We start from the raw sequence: 21,750 nt of genomic DNA on the forward strand, positions 1-21,750 counted from the left end.
CTGTAATTAGAAGAAATTAGACTAGTGTACATTTACAGTGCTTTATAAATAAAGGTTAATAATAATAATTATAATAGTGATACTGAGTGAAGTAAAATTACACAATAGTAAACTGATGATCTCTTGAATGCTTATCTTGAGTCAACCAGTACCATATAAAGCAAGCAAATATTTAGCAGGGCAGATAGGGCAGAAAAGATGCTCCAAGTACCCAGGAAGTAGATAACAATAGCATTTGCAGATGTTGTTGAAGCAGAAAGGGAAGCAGAGGCATTCCTTTTTCTTAATCAGTTCTCCTCAAATCAGTGATCAGTCCTGTCAAATTTGACAATCATGCATTAGCAAATGTATGACCAGTCCGAAGTGCTAGAAGCAAAGGTCCAGCACAAGAAATACAGTATATGTTCAGCACCTTGTGTTGCACTTGTGCACTGTCACCAGGAATCTGGACTATGGCACTAATCTAAACTGGGTGACAGGGTTACACTGAATTGTTAGCAACTTGACTCAAATCAGGGTTCATATTCAGGGGTAGCCATGCTGGCCATACATCAAAATAAACAAAATAAAATCCACAAAAGAGTGATACATTATTGACCGATCAAAATTACAGAAAGCAAATAAATAATTCATGTTTTCAAAGCTCCACTGGCTTCTTCAGGAATCATACAGGAGGGAGAAAAAAGTGATGGTGTTAGGGGTCACATTTTGTATAGATGGCTTAGAGGAATTTCAACTTGGCTTAGAGGGATTTCAGTGTGGGCAGAGGCCACACCATTCCTGGCCATGTGCGGACTAAGAACAAGAGAGTAAAATTTAAACTCCCTTAGCAACAGTGCAGTAACTCCTTTAGAGATCCAGGATGTCTCTGTCTAAGGGGAAGCCACAGGCCCCTTATTTGGGCAGAGAATACTGAATTTTTCAAGATGTCTCTGTATTCCTACATCTGGAAAAACATTTGAGTGCTGTTTATGTAAAAGTTCAGCCAATTATAGTAAATAATAATAATAATAATAATAACAACAACAACCTTTGCTAGAGGTAGAAACCTCAAAGAGTTAAGTTTCAGTCCTTCCTTCCCACTTGTTTAGGATTCCTTTCTTTCAACCTCCAACAAAGGTAAAACATTTTGGGGGGGAGGGGTTGGAATATAATTTTCTGAGTCAGTTTAATACTAATGCAGGAATCATTGTTTTCACTCCAAACCTGTTGTGTGAAACAGTCACGTAACAAAATCTAATTGGTTATGGTGTGTTATCATTCCACTTGCTATGGGATTTGTGATTGGCTGGGGTGGCCTATGTTAGAACGGCTCAGAAAAATGTGATACTGCCAAAAGTATCAAGTGGCACATTGAAAAAGCAGCCAAAAAATTTAACATGGACTCCCATCTCAGCACACACTTGATAAGAAAAAAAATTACTCCTTCCTGAACCTCATCTAACAGAATAAATGAAATCAGAAACTGCACAGGACAGCCTTCCTAACAAGAGCAGTCTGGAGACAGTTCTTAAAAGACTAGAACCCAATACTATAAACATGTCAGATCCATTAGGTTTGTCCCCTAAGATATTCATTTCTTGTCATTTAAAGAATGGAGCTTAAACTCATCCTTTTGCATTTCAGTTCTGAAATGGCTTTGCTTGGAAAAAGGACCAATATGGCACTATTATAAGCAAGCAGTACCAAACAAGGAACAAACTTGTAGTTCAGCACTTCTTTGTTGGTTTTTACTCTATCAGAAGGACTAACAACAATGAGAAATTCGTATTTCTTTCACCAACCCAAGACAAAAGATGGTAGGATGGCCAGGTTCATGAAAAAAAACCCAAACATTAAATTAACTTAGGTCCAAAACACACTGCAGGAATAATCAAGTTTGAGACTGCTTTAACTGCCCTGGCTCAGTGCTAGGGAATCCTAAGAATTGTAGTTTATAGTGGCACCAGAGCTCTCTGACAGAGAAGACTAAGAACCTTATCACACACACAATTTTAAACGTTTTGGGGACTGAAGGAGGACGCTCGTGTGCGCGCCGTCCGGCAGAAAACAGAGTTTATCAAACAAGAAGACGTCCTCCAAGAGGCCCCGTTCCGTCCCCCGGCGCGCACCCATTCCCATCCAGTCCTGACGGGTGCCATTTTTTGCTGACAGAAGGTAGTCCGTCAGTGTGCGATAAACTCCGTTTTCTGCTGGACCCGCGCGCACACAAGCGTCCTCCTTCAGTCCCCAAAATGTTTAAAATTGTGTGCGCAATAAGGTCCTAAATGTCTCACAAAACTACAGTTCCCAGGATTCCCTAGCATTGAGCTAGCAGTTAAAGCGTTCTCAAACCAGATTATTTCCATAGTGTGTTTTGGACCTCAGTGTCCCTTCTGAAAAGACACAGAAGCTTTTGCAAAAATAGGTTTCAAACTAAGTCAGGGAGACTATTCCCGCTTGAACTTTCACAGAACTGAATTTCCTAATGAATAAAGTAGCTTTGGGGACTTAGAATAGCTGTTCATCTCTGCTGCATGGTAGAATGGTGAACGTAATGGACTCTAGAAATAAATGATGTAACTATCCCCAGATAGCAAAAGTCCAATAAAGAAGGGTGTTACACATCCAAAGAGATTAATGTTGTGTATCAGTACATTAAAATCCCTCTCTTCTAAAACCATGTGGGCAGCTAATTGAGTGTCCTAGTGAATGATATAGCCAAAGTGAGTTATCAGAGGCAGCAAAACACAGTTCATTCAAAATGTTAAGTACATACTGTCAGGTTAACACAAATATTTAACTAAATGTAATTTCTCATTAAATTGTACCATTATTTAATTTATTTATATTATGAGCCATTAACTTTTGCAATTATAACATCAACAAATGGAATACAAAACAAGAGAACTCTTATCACAGAAAAGAATAGGAGAACAGCACTGGGCAATTGGAGATAACAGTAGGGATGTACTTTGACTACCACATCTCTTTCCTAAACTGGAAATGTGTAGAGAGGGCAATGCCACTCCAAAAACAGTACCAACTTGCACAAAAGTTCCTGCAGCTGGCACCCAGGTCAAGAACCCAGCTTGAGTGCACATAGGCTTTCATAAGCCAGGGAAAGGCTGGATACAGCAAAACTAGGTCCCCAATTTAGAGGTCAATGAAGGGGTCTTCACTGCATAAAAGTTTTCTTCAGTTGGAGAGGAACTGTGCACACCAAAGCTGGGTACCAGTAGGGCAATGATATCAGGCTCACCTGACAACATCTGGCTTGTTAAAAAAAAAGGTTGGTGGGGAGTCATTAAGCCTCTGTCTGTCTGTCTGTCTGTCTGTCTGTCTGTCTGTCTGTCTCTCTCTCTCTCTCTCTCTCTGTGTGTGTGTGTGTGTGTGTGTGTGTGTGTGAGAGAGAGAGAGAGAGAGAGAGAGAGAGTTGTCTATGATCATCCCAGATGATCACTAGACTGTATACTGGAAAGTTTTAACTTAAATTTGTGGGTAGCTATAAGCATCTGATTTTCACATTATATGCCAGCTCCAGATCTACCAAACATACAAATCATTTTGACAGCAAATTTACCTCTTCACAGCCTGTCCAAGGAAGGACTTACCATTCTGTATTTGCTGTTTCTGCTCTCCTGCTGATGGATTGGACTCTGACTCCTTTTCCACCTGAGTGACATTTTTCCCTTGAGAAGCTTCACATTTGTTATCACCAGTCTGACGAGTCCCGTTTACATTACTTTTACTAGCTTCTGTGCTCTTACTGTCTCCTGAATTTCCTTCTTTACTCTTATCAGTTTTGGTAGTAGTGCTTTCTTCAACTTGTTTTTTCCCTTCCTTCTCTTCTGTTTTTTTCTCATCTGCCCCCTGCTGAGCACTTTCCTCTGCTTCTTTTTTTGCTTTTTCTTCTGCATCCTCAGCAAAAGAAAAATAGGAGAGAAGAAAAAACTATTAGTGGTCAACCAGAATGGAACTTTCATCTCATTTTTATATTTGGGATGTAAGTCCCAATTGTGAGCTTTCAAAATGATAATTTGAACCTGTAATTTTTGGCCTTTGTAATCTATAAACAAGGGACATTTCATTTTTTAAAAAAAATATATGCAGATTCATGGTGATCTAATCATTTATTGATAATAGCTATAATTCTTTCCACATATAAGCTTCTTGCACAGCACTTGGAGGAACGTGAACAGAAGGGGGGAATACGTGTGTCACCGTACGGGATAATGCCGCCAGTGTCGCCAGGAGTCCCCAAGCTTTTCCCCAGCCATTCTTGGCAGTCGATTTTGAAGAACGGTTCATCCTTCAAAACCGGCTGCCATGGAACAGATGGGCAACGCCTTGGGGACTCCCGACAGCATCGGTGGCATTCTCCCATGCGATTTCCCTCCTATTCCATTCCATTCTGTTGCATTGTGTTCCCATCCCTCCTAGTGCTGTGGGATAAGCTTAATTGACTTGGGAGCAGGCATATAAGATTGCAGGGTCTTTACTACTCCAAACTTTGTGACTTTGTACTTTGAGGAGACCTCTGAGGCCGGTATTCGACTATGGTCAGCTCTGAGAATAACTTTGTACAGCTAGTGCTGTTCTTCACTGACAGTAAGCCAGTGAGCAGCAATGCATATGTGCTTTTCTTCCCATTTCAGGGGCTGGGTATTTGTTACACCATCTATTTTCCCATTCCTTCATTTCCTCTTAATATGCATAACAAGGATAGGCATAGTGGACTGTAGATCACATGTGGCCCACCAACCCCTCCAATCCTTACTGTACATACTTTTCAGTCAGTTTTTATCCCCAAATCACATGGAAATTTTCTGAATGTGTGAAAACACATGAAAATGCCCACATCCCATCTCCACAAGCAGCCCAGAACCCTGTACGAACCCCCAAATATTTCTGTTTTCATTTTTAGTCCTTCTCAAAATGGCAACAGGATGTCACATGGCATTACTTCTTTGCATCCTTTTGAGTGGAACTGCAGAGGAAACAGAGATATTTGGGCTTGTTGGGGGTGTGATGCATGGCAGGAATTGGCCTCTGGCCCCCACACAGTTCTCCACCTTTGATGTATAATCTGCTGCAGCTATTGAAAGGTTATACATAAACAAATGCTATTTTGGGAGAAAGGCAGGATATAAATAAATTAATTAATAAATATTTAAATTTAAACATGCATTGCTTACTTCCCTCTTTTCTTTGGAGTCTAATTCTAAAGAACAGGTTAGTTTTTAATTGACTGAATTGGGAACTTAACTTTTGTAAGTGTTTTCCTAATGTGCTAACTGTGCTTTTCCAACACTAAAGTGACATTCACTGCTGGTATTTTAATGTTTGTACAATGTCATTATGGAGAGAGAAAAGGACTGTTAAGAGGACAGTTATGAGTTTACCTGGTGTTGAACTCAAAGGGGGGGGGGGGTAAACTACACATTACCTTAAATATACAATGCAATGAGCTCACACATTATTACCTTTGGTTGCTTGTGCTTTCCACTTTTCTCGGTTTTGTTGCACCACCTCAGTCCAGGTGGTTTTAAAACATTTGAAGTCCACAGTGAGTATGGAACAGTTGAGTGAGGCACTTCCTTCAGATCCAGTGCTCTTGACACTTGATCGTTTAACTTCGGAGGGGCTAATGCTATTCAGACTGGGATACAAAACAAGAATTACAGTACTACTCCTGCCACTATAACTGTTGCTGCAGTACAACATAGACAATGAAGACATTGTATGAGCAGAACTTCCATTTTCTTCCTCCTCTAACTTGGCCTGAAATATTTAACAAGGCCATTATATAGTACACAAGTACTAAAGAAATTATAGAACAAAAAAACAGGAAAAATGATGCATTTAAGGTAAATTCTCCTGTTTTAGTGCTTTCACCATTTGCTGAATGAATTATTCTTGCTATGAGGCTTTTACTTTTTTTAAAAAAATAATTAGTAGTAAGTTTTTTAACATTAGTTTAAATCAAACTGTACATATTTAACATAAATTACACTGATGCAGGTTTTAGTTCAGGAATTTAAATCCCTCCTTTTGGCAAGTAAGTAATGAAGCATTTTTGACGCTCTTACCCCATGCCCATCAACTATTGTTGTTGCTGCTGCTGCTGCTGTTGTTATTATTATTATTCTCTTTGTCCATGCAATTCTAAGTACTGCTCTTTTTTAATGCTTACAGGTCAGTAAAACATTTTGATTTATTCAGTCTATCTGTCACTCTTGCAATGGCACAACTGGGCTTCTCTTAATTTTGCCCATTACGTTACTGCAAAGTAATTAAATGATCACCCACACTGACTATACAAGCAAAGCTTCTAAGAAACCTCTGAAATAAGGCATGGATATTTTAAACTATACTTTTCTGTCTCACAAGAGACAAATTTATTTGCCCGTCAACTTTAAATTTTAGTCACTGGATTGGAATCCAGACATAATCATGCTTGGAGCAGACCCACTGAAATCAATGGGGAAAGTAAACCATGGCTAACGTAGATAAGACTAAATTCAGATCCAACTGGGAATAAGAGAACTCTATTCACACTGTATAATTGAACTCCCATTGCAATATATCACAGATACAGACCTGGAACGCCTAAACCCTGTCATGCCAGAGTGGGAGGCTTCCTCAATGAGAGGTGTTACAATCTTTTCTGTCATATCAGTCAGCACAGTGAAAGTGGGTTCCACAATGAAATCAATAAAACCTTTAAAAAAAAGAAATAGACAATGGAATCATCAGCTATATCAATGGAAATACATTTATAAAAATGGATGAACAAATGTCTACAGTAAATATATAAAAATGTCTGAAAGGATGTGCATCCTGTCAAAAAGATGTTGCATCTAAGAACATTATTGCCCCAGCCTGCTGAATGGAAGCATACCAGGAAGCATCATTTATTATCACACTTTTCTCTCAATAGCACTTTGGTACTGCTTTGTGATCCACGGTAGCATGCTCTGTTTTCTGCACTGCTGCCATAACAAGGCCTTCTGACCCTGTATGCCCAACCTTGTACATGCATGCATTTCAAGTTTTTTAAAGATTTTTTTACTGCAATTGCAAAATTATGTCAATAGCTGTACAATAAAAGAAAAATAGAAAAGGAAAGGAAAACAGGACCTTGAGAATAGCGAGAGGGTAGTGGGAGATAGGTGTAGAATCGGACCCAATCTGGCTGTCTGAGAAACAAAACTGTGGTGGGAGGAACTTATTGCACAGAAATCTATAGTAGAAAAGCAGTGTGATTGGGAGGCATGCATGGGTTTTACCCATGCTCCAGGAATTGATGTAATGTAAACTAGCTCCAGGTCAGATACGTTGTTGAGAAGTAAGTAATGGCCAAAGACACTATTATCCTATGAAAATGGCACCTTATGAGCCTCATGTGATAAAAGTCCTCAATGTAGAGTAATTCTTTAAATGAGGAAAATAAAGTGTTGCAGGCAACACAACATAAAGCAGATGGGATTCAGCTTGTTTTGTATGGTTTTGTGTGAATCTAAGTCAAATTTCTAATAAAGCTGGTTATGACCCAGCTTGGAAAATGAAACTGATGGAAGCAGCATACTAATGAAGCTATATTAAGATATCATAGATGTACAAAGAGAAGCAGCACATAAATTCCCTTGAACTTTCTCATTCTAAACTTCACATTTGATATATCAGCAAGAGCAGTTAAATGTAATTTTGGGTATTTTCTGTAAATGTAATTTGATATTCAGTGACTGGGATGTTCTTTAAAAATAATCTAATAATAAAAATTAGCTTGTACCAAGTGTTTAAGACCAAGTGTTTAATATCAAAAGTAATATCTTGTAGTAGTTGGTGCATATTTCAGACCAATAAAATTGAAAACCCATTTTTACGTATTATTCACTGTTCATAGAGCAAATGAAACAAATAGGGTACTGTGTGACATGACTTATCTAGAGAAGCACCATTATTAAAGAATCTGTCACATGTAATTATGAATTTACATAATCCACTTATTTAATGTAGTTTGCAAGGGACACCGGCCCTACTTTCCATTGGCTAGAATTCATTATATCTTTCATTTTATGTCAGGAACTGAAAGTATTGAGAACAACACTTTAAACCAGAGATCCTGGAACCAAACCCCAGTGGATAGCAAGGGCCCTCTATATCTAATTCTTCTTACAACAGCTCTATTTTGTTGTATCAATATTTAAATTCCTGGTTTGAACACAATCAAAATGGAAGCAATAACCCATCCATTTCTTCATTCCAGCATGAGAACAAATGCTATTGCTTCAAATAGGGAAATGTTTGAGTCTCCAGATGTGGTAAGGATTGTATTTGAGAATGATGATGGCTACAGTCCAACAACTTTTAAAGGGACACATTTCCCATGCCTGGTTTGAAGAAATAAGTAAAGGAAATCAGGAAAACCAATGCTATTATTGGCTGCTCAAAAGCTGAAAGTGTAGGTTATAAAGCACACAAGGTTCCAATAAACATTGTGGTGGCCCACTAATATGGCTAATGTATAGTGGATTTGAGCATCTCCAATCATTAATATTTGCTCAACATGTACTGAAACAGTGGGCTTCCTCTTTGCAATCAAACAGCAAAAATGAGAAAAATAAATGCCACTACACTAATCACCAGAAAGAGCCATAGATGACAATAAAGAGCAAAGTCTCCAATCAAACAAGCCTCCTACAGGCTCAGACAGAAGGAAAAGATTTTACATCTTTTAAGCCTCCTGTTGAGCAACAGAAAATTCTTGGCATGGCATTCTACTGCAATTTGGCCTAACTGATGAGAAAGCAGACTGACTTTCAGATATCGGCACTGAATTCATGGTGAAATATTTAGAAAAGTTGGCATTTAAACATAGACCCTGGCATTTAAATTATCTCATTTCACCAGGCATACAACACCCTAAAGATTTATTAACTCTCAGTTGTTGAATGCAGTTCTTCATAATTACAAAATACAAAGCTCTTTGGACAGGCACAGATTCTGAAAACTTTACCTACACACGCATATGTGAACTCAAGTCTGGGTACCTAAATCTCCCCTACTGTACAATTTGTACATCATATTTTTTTCTTTTCCAAATGTATAAATTATGCACTCCACAGTTTGCTAACTGTCCTTCTCCAAAACAAGACACTTTGCCCACTTTTCCACATTAGACTTGAGGTTCAAAAAGTGGGTGCAGAATATAACAAAAATTTGGTAGAATTCTAACAGATGAAGGAATGTGAGAGAAGGAAAAGAATGTATTTTATGGGGGCACCTTGGTTTTATCAATGGCACCATTATCTCCATCAAATTCAGCAGGAAGGCTCCTGTTTGTCATATTTGTTATACTTATTCTGTCATTATAGATAATCTGCAGTCTGTGGTTTATTTTTCTACAGTACTTCTTGTAAGAAAATGAATCAACTACATGTAACTAGGAAATTGTTATCAATTACATAAGTAGAACCATAATGGAATATTCTCCTATTAAGACCAATGCAATTTTAGGTTACATCAATAGAAGTACAGTGTCTAGATCAAGGGAAGTAATAGTACCACTCTATTCTACCTTAGTCAGGTCCCATCTGGAACATTGTGTCCAGTTCTGGACATCACAATTCAAAAAGGATGTTGAGAAACTGGAGCATGTCCAAAGGTGGGCGATTAAAATGGTAAAGGGTCTGGAAACCATGTCCTATGAGGAATGACTTAAGGAGCTGGGGATGTTTAGCCTGGAGAAGAGAAGGTTAAGAGGTGATACGATAGCCTTGTTTAAATACTTGAAGAGATGTCATATTGAGGAGGGAACAAGCTTGTTTTCTGCTGCTCCAGAGACTAGAACATGGAACAATGGATGCAAGCTACAGGAAAAGAGATTCCACTTCAATATTAGAAGGAACGTCCTGACAGTAAGGGCTGTTCGACAATAGAACACACTCCCTTGGAGAGTGATGGAGTCTCCTTCCTTAGAGGTCTTTAAACAGAGCCTGGATGGCCATCTGTCAGGTATGCTTTGATTGAGAATTCCTGCATGGTAGGGAGTTGGACTGGATGGCCCTTGTGGTCTCTTCCAACTCGATGATTCTATGACACCATCACTGAGACTAAGGACACCTTATTTTTTGTGCACAGGCAAGGGAAGGAAATGTAACAGTTCCTAATTTAATCACAGAATCAGTATATACAATCATTAAGCAATTGACCACTGAGGAGTCAAATGAGAAATGAACATTTTATAATGTTAGTGTATGGGATTTACATAAAGAATATGGTATTTAATGATAGTGAGATGCAGTAAATGTTCACAAATTAAATAAAATGTTAAACAGCGCAGGACTGTATAAATCAGTCTTTAGTACTGATTGAATGCTTGGCTTGTTTGCTATAATTATCTTTGCTGACAGTGTAATTCAACATTAATTCTTCAGTGTACTGAATAAGAGTACTTTGATTAAAGATGAAATTATGTCTGAAATTCTGGCCAGAAAAATAAGATCAAGGGGTACATTTCCCTCCTTTATGACTACACTGGGCTACTTTATGAGAAGTGAATCTAATCAGGCTTAATGCTACCACCCAAAGATATGATATTCTTTAAATACCAGGGACTGAACTGCAAAAGCATCCATGCAAAATATGGCTGTACTGCTGATCTGCAGCCCAATCGAAGGCCTGTTACAGACAGCCAAAATAAAGCTGCTTCGAGTCACAGTGGAGGTATGGTGTTTCAATGATGCATGCGTCCTAAGAGTCCAGAAGCCACACCACAAGCTACACTCCAGTTCTTAGGGCTGGAGCGTGGCTTTGGTGTGACTTCTGGACGCATGCATCATTGAAACACCATACCTCCACTGTGACTCGAAGCAGCTTTATTTTGGCTGTCTGTAACAGGCCATAGATACTATCTAGTTCCTCCTAAAATCTTTTGGCTTTCACCTAAGTAAGAACATCCAGATTCGCCTCAAAACTATCATTCAAACAACATCCAATATCAAATCTACTACAGCTATTTAATTATTGGTGTTGTTTTTTTAAATAAAAAATCATTTATTCCTTTCCCTTCATATTACACCTCAGCTGTCTATCCTGCCAAGATGACCTATAGTGGAATTACAGGCTTGAAGGCATGCAATTCTTCATTAATTTTGTTCTTGAAAACAAGTTACACTATCAATTTTCTTCATGCTGTTACACTGTCAATTTTCTTCATGCTGTGAGAAAATCTTCAAAACTGCCTAGGTGTCAAAGACTATTTGCAGATCAGGACTTTTTCTGTTCAAATTCACATGTGGTATTTTTGAGCAAAAAATAACACTCACATAATAGTCTGCACAGAAATATTCATTTCAAATTAAATGCTGTTTCCTGTAGAGAAAAATTGCTTTTTTTCTCTCTCTCTCTGCAAAAATACCACATGCAACATGCTGGACTTTGTGATGTCTGGCAAGGTAAGGAGTAAGGTGTAAACAGCCCAGTTTTGCCACAGAGTTTCTAGAAAAGTCCATGCAAAACTAGAGGTAAGTTACCCTGGGGTAAAGACTGTTTACCCCATGGTCAGGTCTGAACTTCCAGATCCATATCTGGCCTAGCACAATCAAGCCCAATCCTGCCCCCCAGGGTTTTGGCATGCGTCATCTGAATGACATGAGGTCAGGGAGAACATGAGTCTTTTTGCCTGTGAGGACAATCCCCAGGTAAAACAAGAAATGGAATGTACAGACAATGCAACACCACACCATTGCATTTCCAATTTCTATGTTTCGTTGTAAAAGCTGGACAGTGAAGAAAGCTGGTAGGAAGAAAATCAACTGCCTCTGCCTTTGTACCATCACCATATCAGAGAAGTAGAGTAAACTGTGTTGAAAACAAGTGGACACTGAATGCTGATTTGGCTATAGAATATGATTGCACTGTCCATACAAAGAGTAACAGAATGAGATTCACAGAATTGTATGCTATGGTTTTTAATTTAGACTGAATAGAACTCATGCTTCAAAATTAATTCAGTTACATTTTAGAACTGCCCTTTGAAGCTAGTAAAGTTTAACAATGGTGGAATACTTATACAGTATCATTACAAGGGTATAATTATCATTGAAAATCATTGGAATCTTATTCCTTTGTTTTTATATAATACAGAATAACACCTCCTAAGCAACTGTTTCCCTGCTAAAACATATTCTTCTGCTTCAGAAAAGCAGCATTAATAGATGTACCTACCTATCTGAGACTGAGGAACCATAGTGGATTTCCGGTCACACAACGGGGAAAAAGGAAGCCCTAGTTCAGCTTCTTTGTCACCCTGAGGAATAAAGAGAAGGGACAACAGGTTATGTATAAAATAATGTGGACAGCATAGATCATGGTTTTGTGGATTTTCTTATCATCTCCACCGGACTTGCACATGGGAAAGAGGTACTGTGACCTTACTAATGAATGCCAAAGGGGGAGAAAGAGATTGAGAGAGAGAGAGAGAGAGAGATACAGTCTGGCCATAAAACAGTTTTGAAAAGATTCCCATGGTTACTCATGTATGATTTTTTTCAGTGGGACTTTGGACCTTTCTCCCCTAAAAATGGTAGATGACATCTCCTTTCCTAGTTACTTGAGGGAAGTACAGTACAAAAATCCCAACTGCCCAGGAATAATTTTCCTAGGTTGTCTGGTTTATGGCCTTTCTGACTTAGTTATTAATTGAAGTATAAAAGCCACAATTTTTCAACAGTGATCAAAATTTCTGAACAAAAGTCAGCAACATAAAACTGACACTTCACATGCCCTCTAGGACTCACACATGTGTACTAACGCCACATATTTTTCAGCTTCGCCTGGGTCCAGAATTTCACATCAGATGGTGATGTGAGAGACAGGGTCACCAACCAATTTAGTGGAGGAAGGCAGCCTGTTTCCCATTTGCAGTAGTTCTTGAGAAGAGGTCTTAGTGGCTACAGAGCCTGAAGTCCTGGCAGCAGTCTATCAGGACAACAAAGGGCAATTGGGAAGAAAGCAGCTCTTTGCTGCTATTGCCCCTGTTTACCAATATGTAAGGGATCTCTACTATTGTACTAGGATGACAGTAAGTAAAGATGCTTTCAGGGGTGTGGGCATAGGCATGGAAGAGATATCTCTTCTTTTCCAGGCCTTCAGATAGACACAACAAATGTACAGTCATCCCTTCTTATACACGGATTTTTTATACACAGATTCAAGCATCCACAGTTTGAAAATGTTCAAAAAAAGTATAAATTTCAAATATCAAACCTTGATTTTCCATTTTTTATAAAGGACGCCATTTTGCTATGTCATTATATTTAATGGGACATGAGCATCCACAGATTTTGTTATCCACGGGGGATCGTGAAACCAAACTCCAGCTAGGAAATGAAGGTTGATTTTATGAGAAAGTACCTACACAGCCTTTTCCCAAAACTTTTATTGAGAAATATTATAAACAGCACTTATTACAAGGCTTCCTATAAATGAGTAAAGATCATTCTAGTTCTGGATCATAAATAACAAACATAGTTTGGACAGGGTGATATGCCATATATACTTAGCTATAAATCTAAAAATTTATGCCCAAAAATTGACCCCAAAATTCCAGGTCAACTTATTTCCTGACCAGTATGATAATGTGATAGCAGCTCTTTCAGATTTCCCCTTGCAGTCGGCAGAGCAGTTTATTTCTTGTGCCAAGCAGAAAGAGTTTGGGTGACTGATTGCTTTTAAACAAACAAACAGTCCCTTTCCCACTCACTGTCTGGGAAATGAAACATGAAACAAAAGCAGAAACGAAAGCTGAATCATTGAAGCAAGAAGCCTCAGTTAGAGTCTCTCTTGCCCCATGCACACATATACACACTGAAGGAGCCTCCAAGTTTTACCCTCAACTTATCCATAGGTCATAGCAAAATCCATAATTTTGGCCCCAAAACCTGCCCTTATACATGAGGTCAACTTATAGTCAAGTATATACGGAACTCTCTCTTCCCTCTTTGCACAGAGTGTGGGAGCTACACCTTTGGAAGAAGAAAAGAACTTGGAATAAAAACTGTAAATCTTCTTTCTCTTGTGCAATGAAAAGGAGGAAGCACATAAGGCCAATGTTAATGCTGGTTCATGCCTCAGCAAACTAGAGTAGTCCCTCCACATTTGCAGGGGTTAAGGGTGATGGGCCCCCATGCATTTGGAAAAACAGCAAATAAAAAAACACACACTATTCTTTTTACCTGAGAGAACAACTCACTAGGAATTTCCAGGTCCTCCAATACAACTCTATGGTCAACATTTGCCAGAAGTTGATCATAGAATCATGATGGGGTACCAACAAATGTCTAGAGAAGTGTTTTCTGTAGGAACTTCTAGATTCTCCAACACAACTCTATGGTCAACTTCTGGCAGAACTGCGCTGGAGGACTTAAGAGATTCCTGGAGAGAATATATTAATCAAAACTGCAAATAATGAAGTGCACAAAGGTCAAAGCCACAAATGTGGAGGGCCAATTCTATAGTCGGTAGTCATGTTTGTCAGAGCTAGATATATGATATATTTAATTCATTATAAATTAATATAAATAACTAATTTTTTAAATTTAACCACTGCATATTTGCAATGTCACAATGTAGTAAGAAATATCTCTTTCTGATGTGACCTACTGATTTTGGCCTTACTAGCTCTGAATTATTTTTGCCTGCTATATATGTGTTTGCAAAAGCATCCCAAAAACTGTGGCTCTAACCTTATCCCAGTTTCATCCAGGATATAAGCCATCTAAAACAAATCATGACAGAAGGTTGAAAGCATCTCTCTCCTTTAAAACAATGCATTGCATTTAAAGCACTACAGTTTAGTCAGCTGATACTCCCTATAAACATTGGGCTTTATTATAAACACACCAGTGTTAACATTGAGAATGACATACACTTAACAGGATTAATCCAAGGCAAACCTGTACACACACACCCACCTACCAATACCTACTGCATGACAGCTCATCACTCAAGTAATATACAACTTATCTGCCTTATGCTTCTGTATAATTGAATGGATATTTTCATTTAGTTTAATGGTATTTTATATTCCCAGCAAGAAAACTACATGGGCTCTGGCAAAGTACTTCTCTGCTAAATATGCTGAGATAAGCAATGCGGCCTTGTTTACCTAATTGAATGTTGGACACTGTTATCCTTTCTGAACAAACAAGAAATCAATTAGTGTTTTCTAGCACATCTTCCAACCTTACTGGTTTTTAGTTTTTGCCATCTGAAGGATGTGGTGTTGGCCAGTACTGAACCGATGATTTGCTGTACCTATTACTGTAATGCTGTGTATGTGAGGTTATTTTTAAAGATGCTCTATAAGCTGTACGTAATGCAGAACAAGGCAGATTTGATAGAGCTGCTTCGGGTATAACCAGTGAAGAAAGTGGATAAAAAGAAAATTAATGCATTTGGCATGTGGTGCTGAAGAAGAGTGTTGAAGATACTGTGAGAGCCAAAAAGACAAGCAAATAGATCCTAGAACAGATCAAGCTTGGATTCTCCATGGAGAATCGACAAATTGTTTGCTGAGAAGCCATTTTTGTAATAACAGAAGATCCCGTTATTACAAAAATGGCTTCTCAGCGAACGATTCGTTGATGGGAGAAAAACCAGAGCACTTCGGTGATGTTTCAGAAGCACGACGGGTGATCCCACCTCCGGTGCTTCTGGAGCGTTTGGCAACTTTTGGGCAATGATATCCACATGGTAAGTCCCTAGTGTGATAAGGTCCCATGAGTGTAGTGCTGTAATCTCCACAGTAAGTGATTTACAGGTTGTGGTCCTTGAACAAGAAAATTACAAAGGAAGTCTAGAAAGAGAAACTGTTGAACTGAATTATATTCACAAATTTCAGTTCATTATTAGAAATATGAACAAAGACAACAGCTTAATGGCAGACCACATATATTAATGCAAGAGTCCTCACCACTGCACATATAACAAAAGGAATTTTCTCCAGGCGAGTTAGAACCCTGGGAAACTGACTTTTGGCAAGCACACTTATTGCTTTCACATGTCAGCACTAACCAACAACTGCGAAGATCTCAAAGACCTGATCACCTTACCCATGAAACCCTGTGCTAAAATAAAAATCAGTGAAGCTTAAAAAGGGTGCAGTGTGTCTTAGATATAGACAATTAATTGGAACAACAAAAAAGAGTTAAAGAATATAGGAATAGAAGAAGTTAGAAAATATAATTTTTGGAGAGACCCAAAAATTTTTTTCCAAATTTTATGAGTTATTATTAGAAAGAGAGTTGGAGCAAGAAAGAGTGAAACAATGATAAAGTGGAATCAATGTATAAATCGCAATATAGATTTAGAAACATGGGAGAAAACATGGCAGAAAACTAATAAATTTACAATGTGCCAGAATTTAAAAGAAAACTATTATAAAATGATGTATATGTGGTATTTAACCCCACTTAAGTTAACAAAGATGAACAAAAATAACAACTCAAATCCTAAATGCTGAAAATGTAAGATAAAAGAGGGATCTTATTTACACATGTGGTGGAACTGTAGGAAGGCTAGGAAGTATTGGAAAATGATTCACACAGCATGTATGAAAATACTCGGAGCATTCTTTTATATGAAACCAGAAATGTATTTATTGAACATAACTTCAGTAGTACAAAAAGAGATAGAAAATAAGGATTGGATAATTATATTGTATATGGTGACATCAGCCAGGTTACTGTATGGACAGAAATGGAAATCATCTCAGATACCTACGGAAGAAGAATGGATGGAAAAATTATTAGATATGAAATATTTAGATTTACTTACAAAGAATTAAGAGAGGAGGAAACTGGGAAGATTCACGAAGATTGGAACTTAATAATAAACCACTGGAGATGTAAATTGGAGGAAAATAACAAGGAAAAATAGATAAAGAAGAACACTACTCAACAAAAAGGGAGTAATATTTGAATAAAAACGAGAGAAGGAATGAAGGAACATGTGTAAAAGGATAGGATTAGATATAATGGAAAAGTAAGAATAATGCATATAGATGGATAAACAGGATAAATATTTTGTAATATAAGGTAGTACATTTGAAAACTAATGTAAGAGGGAAGACTAATCGGTGGATAGAAAGAAAAGGAGGAAAAACGAGAATGATTGGGGAAATGATATAATATAAGTATGTAATTTTATTTATGATACAAAAGAGGGGGATTAGCTCAAATTAAAGTTAAGCAAAGTAGAAGCAAATTCATTTTAGAAAGAAAACACTTAAGCTTTATCAGTTGAAGGATTCTTTTTTAGAATAGTTATTAGTAGAAAAGAATATGTGTTATGTTTCATGTGTTAAATATACACATATAAGACATATATAGATGTAAAGTTAGACAAGATTATATGGATTTAAAAGTAAGACTGATCAGATAAGATGAGAAATTTGGGGGGATTTAAGTAATTATATGTTTGTAAGTCAGCAAGTTTATATGTTTAAGTGTGTGTTATGTGTTGGCTGTCCAATATTTGTATTTATATTTTAAAATGGTATTGTGTTTTTCTTCTTCTTCTCCCCCTCATCCTCCTCCTCCCCCCTTCATTCCTCCTTTATGCTGCAAGTCACTAACATGACTACTTGTTTGAAAGCAAGACAATTGAAGTTCCTCACATTACCTGTCTAAAAAACTCTTCCAGTAATGACATGGTCCAGCGATGATGGAGGTCCCATGCCTTGGCAGGATGACTGATGTCAGCTGTATGCAACATCAGTGATAAGGCTTTTGGTTTATCAATCCTGTAATCCAAAACAGTGACACAATTTAACTGTTTGCGTCATTAGATGGAAAAGAAACTGCTCAGACAAAGGACCTCTTTCAAATTATTAAGGTACTCCTACAAAATCTTTTGTGCATCCACACTGTGTTCCAAGCAAGGATCCTTGAGAAATTCCTTTTTAAAATTATTTTTTAAAGTACAGGTGCCAGAATTTGAAAGCCAGTATGGCCACTGACAATGCTGGACCCTCTGCCTCCTGAGAGCTCACAGCCTCCACTCCTCTCCTTTTGCCTCACACTCCTCCAACCCAGTGTGAGGTGGAGGAAAAGCTGCTAGCTCGCTGGCTCGCTCCTCTTGGGGTCCCTCTAGGGCCTGATCCAAGAATGGCAGTGGGGAGAGAGACTCCCTCTAGGGCCTCTTGGGTGTCCCACTGCCCCTGCCACCTTGGGGCAAGCCAGCCAGGCTCCTCCACGCCTCCTCCTTGCCTGGGACGCTCATCCATGGAGGCACTGGGGCTGTGAGAGAGGACCAGGAATAAAGGAAGGCAAGGGACCGAGGGGGGGGGTCCTGAAAAGGAGGAGGAGGAGGAGGAGGAAGAGAGGAAGGCATGGCAAAGTGGTGTGCTTTGCTTTTTAATAAATAAATAAATAAATAAATGATTTGACAATTACTTGCCTTTGCAAGTAATTACCAAATCAAACTATCAATTCATCGATTAAAAGTTTTCTTTTAAAAAAAACTTCCACCCCTTCTGCCAATCCTCCCTCCCTCTCCAGAAAGAATCGATCCCAATTTGTAGTTCCCACTTGATGAACACTCTTTGGGATCGATTCTTTCCAAAAGACACCACTTTAAATGTATTGTTAGGAAAGATCATGGTTTTGGCGTTTGCCCCGCTTTGTCGCCACTGGTCCATCCCCACTCCCAGGATTACTCCAGTGGCCATTTTCTTAAGAAGGAAAACTGCTGGTGTCAAAAAGAGGCACATTGAGTGCCCCTAGGAGCAGGGTTGGACCTGGGTGGCAGATTCGGTGGCAAAATCCTTGTGATAATATCAGGATACTGCCTGATTTAAAATTTAAGCCAGGAGAGGTAAGTCACTGTAATAAGCAATGTGATAAACTCCGTAATCTCCAAAGTCTCTGAGAGAATAACAGCTAGCAGCTATCTTTATCTGAGGACACAAGGGGCTCTTTCATACTACCAAGTTATAGCACCATGATTCTACTTTAACTGCCATGGCTACATCCTATGACCCTTTGATTGAGAGTTCCTGTATGGCAGGGGGAGTTAGACTAGAAGGCCCTTGTGCTCTCTTCCAACTCTGTGATTCTATGAACTCTGAGGTTTGTTGTTTGGGGAGGCAAGGAACTAGAGTTCGCTAATTGTCCATTCTAAACATACTTCCCTAAACTGAAAATCCCAAGATTCCATTGGATGAAGCATGACAGCAGTAGTGTTACTGTACAGGATGTCACTCAGTGCAGAGGCAGAGCTTCCAGGGAAAGGGCTAAATGGGTACATTCCTTCACCTTGCTGTCACGCACCACTCTACTCCTCAGTAGCATGGCACACTGCAGGGTATGTGTGCACACTCCCTTGCTGCTGCACACCACTCAACTTATGAGTAGAGTGAGTACAACAGGGAGCGTAATGCGAACACTCCCTTGCTGCTGTGCACTGCTCTATTTATGAGTAGAATGGCATGCAGCAAAGATGGGAGGTGTGCTTGTCCAGGTGTCACCCCTCTTCTACAGTGTCACTCAGTGAAGTCCGCGCTCCCTGCATCCCCCTGTGTGATTCCACTGCATGAAAGTTAAGTGGAATCACAGCACATAGCCCCAAGCCTTGTAGGCAAGAAAAACTGACAGAAAAGCAGACCTCTCTTTGAATTAATGGAACATGTCTTCAATTTGCAAGTGTTCGAAGAACAAGGTGTCAGAAAGCAAAGTGTCAAAAGGCAGGGGAAACCTGTAGTGTGGAAGGGACCCAGGTGAGCTGAAAATAGCATGACTTCTATGCTTTTCCTTTGCAGATAAAGGAACAGATTATTTCTAACAATGAAGCAATAGACATTGTTGTGATTGGAAATAGCTGACTTCCAGAAAATGATAAAACACTAATAAGGCTAGCCTCCTATCATGCTTTTGCTTGCGATGTGTTAGTCATCATGTTTTGAATTTCTGATAAAGATTTGATCTATCCCCCCTCAGGTGAACCTTTCAGTGCTTATCGCTGAGGTAAGAGAAAGATACATTGCATATCAAAAAGAGAACATTCCCCAATGGATAAAATCATCATGGATGCTGAGCCTCCAAAAGGGAGTGTAGTAGTTGTTACTGAAATGGGTTCCTTCCCAAAGCACCTCTCCCAAACCACTGACAGGAAACACATACCAGTGGAATTCCTGGAAAGAAGCAAACACAAAAAGCCTTCCTTCCCACCCAGATGTTCTATGTTTTAATCCAGAGCAGTAGGAAGGGTGCTTTTAGTACCTCCTCTAATGATTTTTAGAAACAACAACAAATTGTTATAACACGGTGGAAGTGATGTTTTGCCTTTCTCAGCTTTTCCTCTAGCTGAGCAGTGGTGAGCTCTATTTCCAGTACAAAGTATACAACAAAGATGAGTTTCTTCTTTCCCAGCTTTGAGTGTTGTGTGTGAGAGAGTGAATACTAATTCAATCACTGTAAAAAAAAATACACATTGGTATCAAAGGAGGCTGGGTTCCCCCGGAGAGATGTTTTCAAAGCTTGTTTAATGAAGTGGCAAAGTACCAGCTGTATTACTGGCCTTCCCTTCGCACAGTGTCATAATGTGACTCACCCTTCTGGCTGCTGCAATGCATTCTTCATGGCTTTGATTTGCTGAAAATGACAAGACATATCTGTAGCCAGCACCATCTCTATCACCAGAGTCCTGAATTCCCTTTTGGGTAGATATCCAGTGAAGAAGCAAAGAGAGAGGAGGGGAGAGGTATGAGACATCTTTCTTTCTCCCCGCCCCCCCCCTTTTTTTTGTACGTTTGCTTTTATATGTTTGCTTTTGTATGTTTACTATTAAACTAACTCAATATTTCATTTAAACTGGAAAAGGAACAAAGTTATCCCTTGTTAAGTTATCACAGTTTATTTTAACTACATTTTTCTTACTGAGACAATGCATTAATTATAAGTAACTCATGACTTGGAACCTGTTATACCTAAGGTATGTATATGCAAACTATAGCTAAAACACAAAGGGGCCCAACATTTCCTAGATGTCTTTCTCGGCTCATACATGGTGTGGTAAAGACAGTGCTATAGATTCAGAAAACTGTGTGAAACCTGATAGTAAAAACAACACAAAACACCAGAAGAAACAGCCACACATCTCAGCGGGCACCTTTTATCTGCTTTCTTGGCTTCAGTTAGATCTTTCTTTGTCATTATCTTTGCCTGTATTTGTCAAATGTGATCTGTGTACCAATCCTGCACTTCTGAAATAATAACAAAAGCTAAATACTTCTTGAGAGGAGAAAATTAACTATTTTGTTGTCATTATGGTTGAAAGAATACTCTCAAGTGCATTAATGAGCAAAACTGCTAAACAAAGTTTGATTCATCTTCTTCAGGATATAATGGTGGACAAGCTTAAATATCAGAAACTTTACTGAATTTGCCATATAATCAATCATTTACAGACATGGATAAATGTTATCTGGCAATATGATATCTTGGTAATTCTGTGAATTCTTGTGCATATACATCACTAAGGACAATTTGGAAATATGCTATGGACACATTTCGACTAGTTTAGGAAAGGCTTAATTAAATTCATGTACATGTGTGTTTCATATGAGACATCTCTTTAAGAAACTATGGCGCGTTACAGACCGCCCCTTTGGGCGACGCAAACCTGGAAGGAGCTCCAAAACCGAGCTCCTTCCGGAGCCGCAGAAAGGGCGCTCCAGGCGCCCTCGCGCAGCCCCACTACGTC

General features: G+C 38.8%; 1 protein-coding gene across 6 annotated transcripts in view; it reads right to left on the reverse strand.

Annotated features, from left to right (window-relative positions):
- Positions 1–21,750, reverse strand: part of PDE1C (phosphodiesterase 1C) — a 274,362-nt gene that overhangs the window by 28,167 nt on the left and 224,445 nt on the right. For 5 of the 6 annotated variants that reach the window (XR_006104687.1, XM_042475750.1, XM_042475752.1 and 2 more), the window contains 6 exons: positions 20,599–20,700; positions 17,671–17,791; positions 12,214–12,295; positions 6,583–6,703; positions 5,466–5,641; positions 3,594–3,893 (listed from right to left, as the gene is read on the reverse strand). Coding sequence is in view for 5 of the 6 variants with exons in the window: in XM_042475750.1 (XP_042331684.1) it covers positions 3,594–3,893; positions 5,466–5,641; positions 6,583–6,703; positions 12,214–12,295; positions 17,671–17,791; positions 20,599–20,700 (902 nt within the window). In the remaining variant the exon portion in view is untranslated. Of the gene's footprint in view, positions 1–3,593; positions 3,901–5,465; positions 5,642–6,582; positions 6,704–12,213; positions 12,296–17,670; positions 17,792–20,598; positions 20,701–21,750 lie in introns of those variants that run through there. The other variant, XM_042475754.1, reaches the window with a different exon arrangement.

The sequence above is a fragment of the Sceloporus undulatus genome, chromosome 6 (assembly GCF_019175285.1).
Source record: "Sceloporus undulatus isolate JIND9_A2432 ecotype Alabama chromosome 6, SceUnd_v1.1, whole genome shotgun sequence".
NCBI classification, from domain to species: Eukaryota; Metazoa; Chordata; class Lepidosauria; order Squamata; family Phrynosomatidae; genus Sceloporus; species Sceloporus undulatus.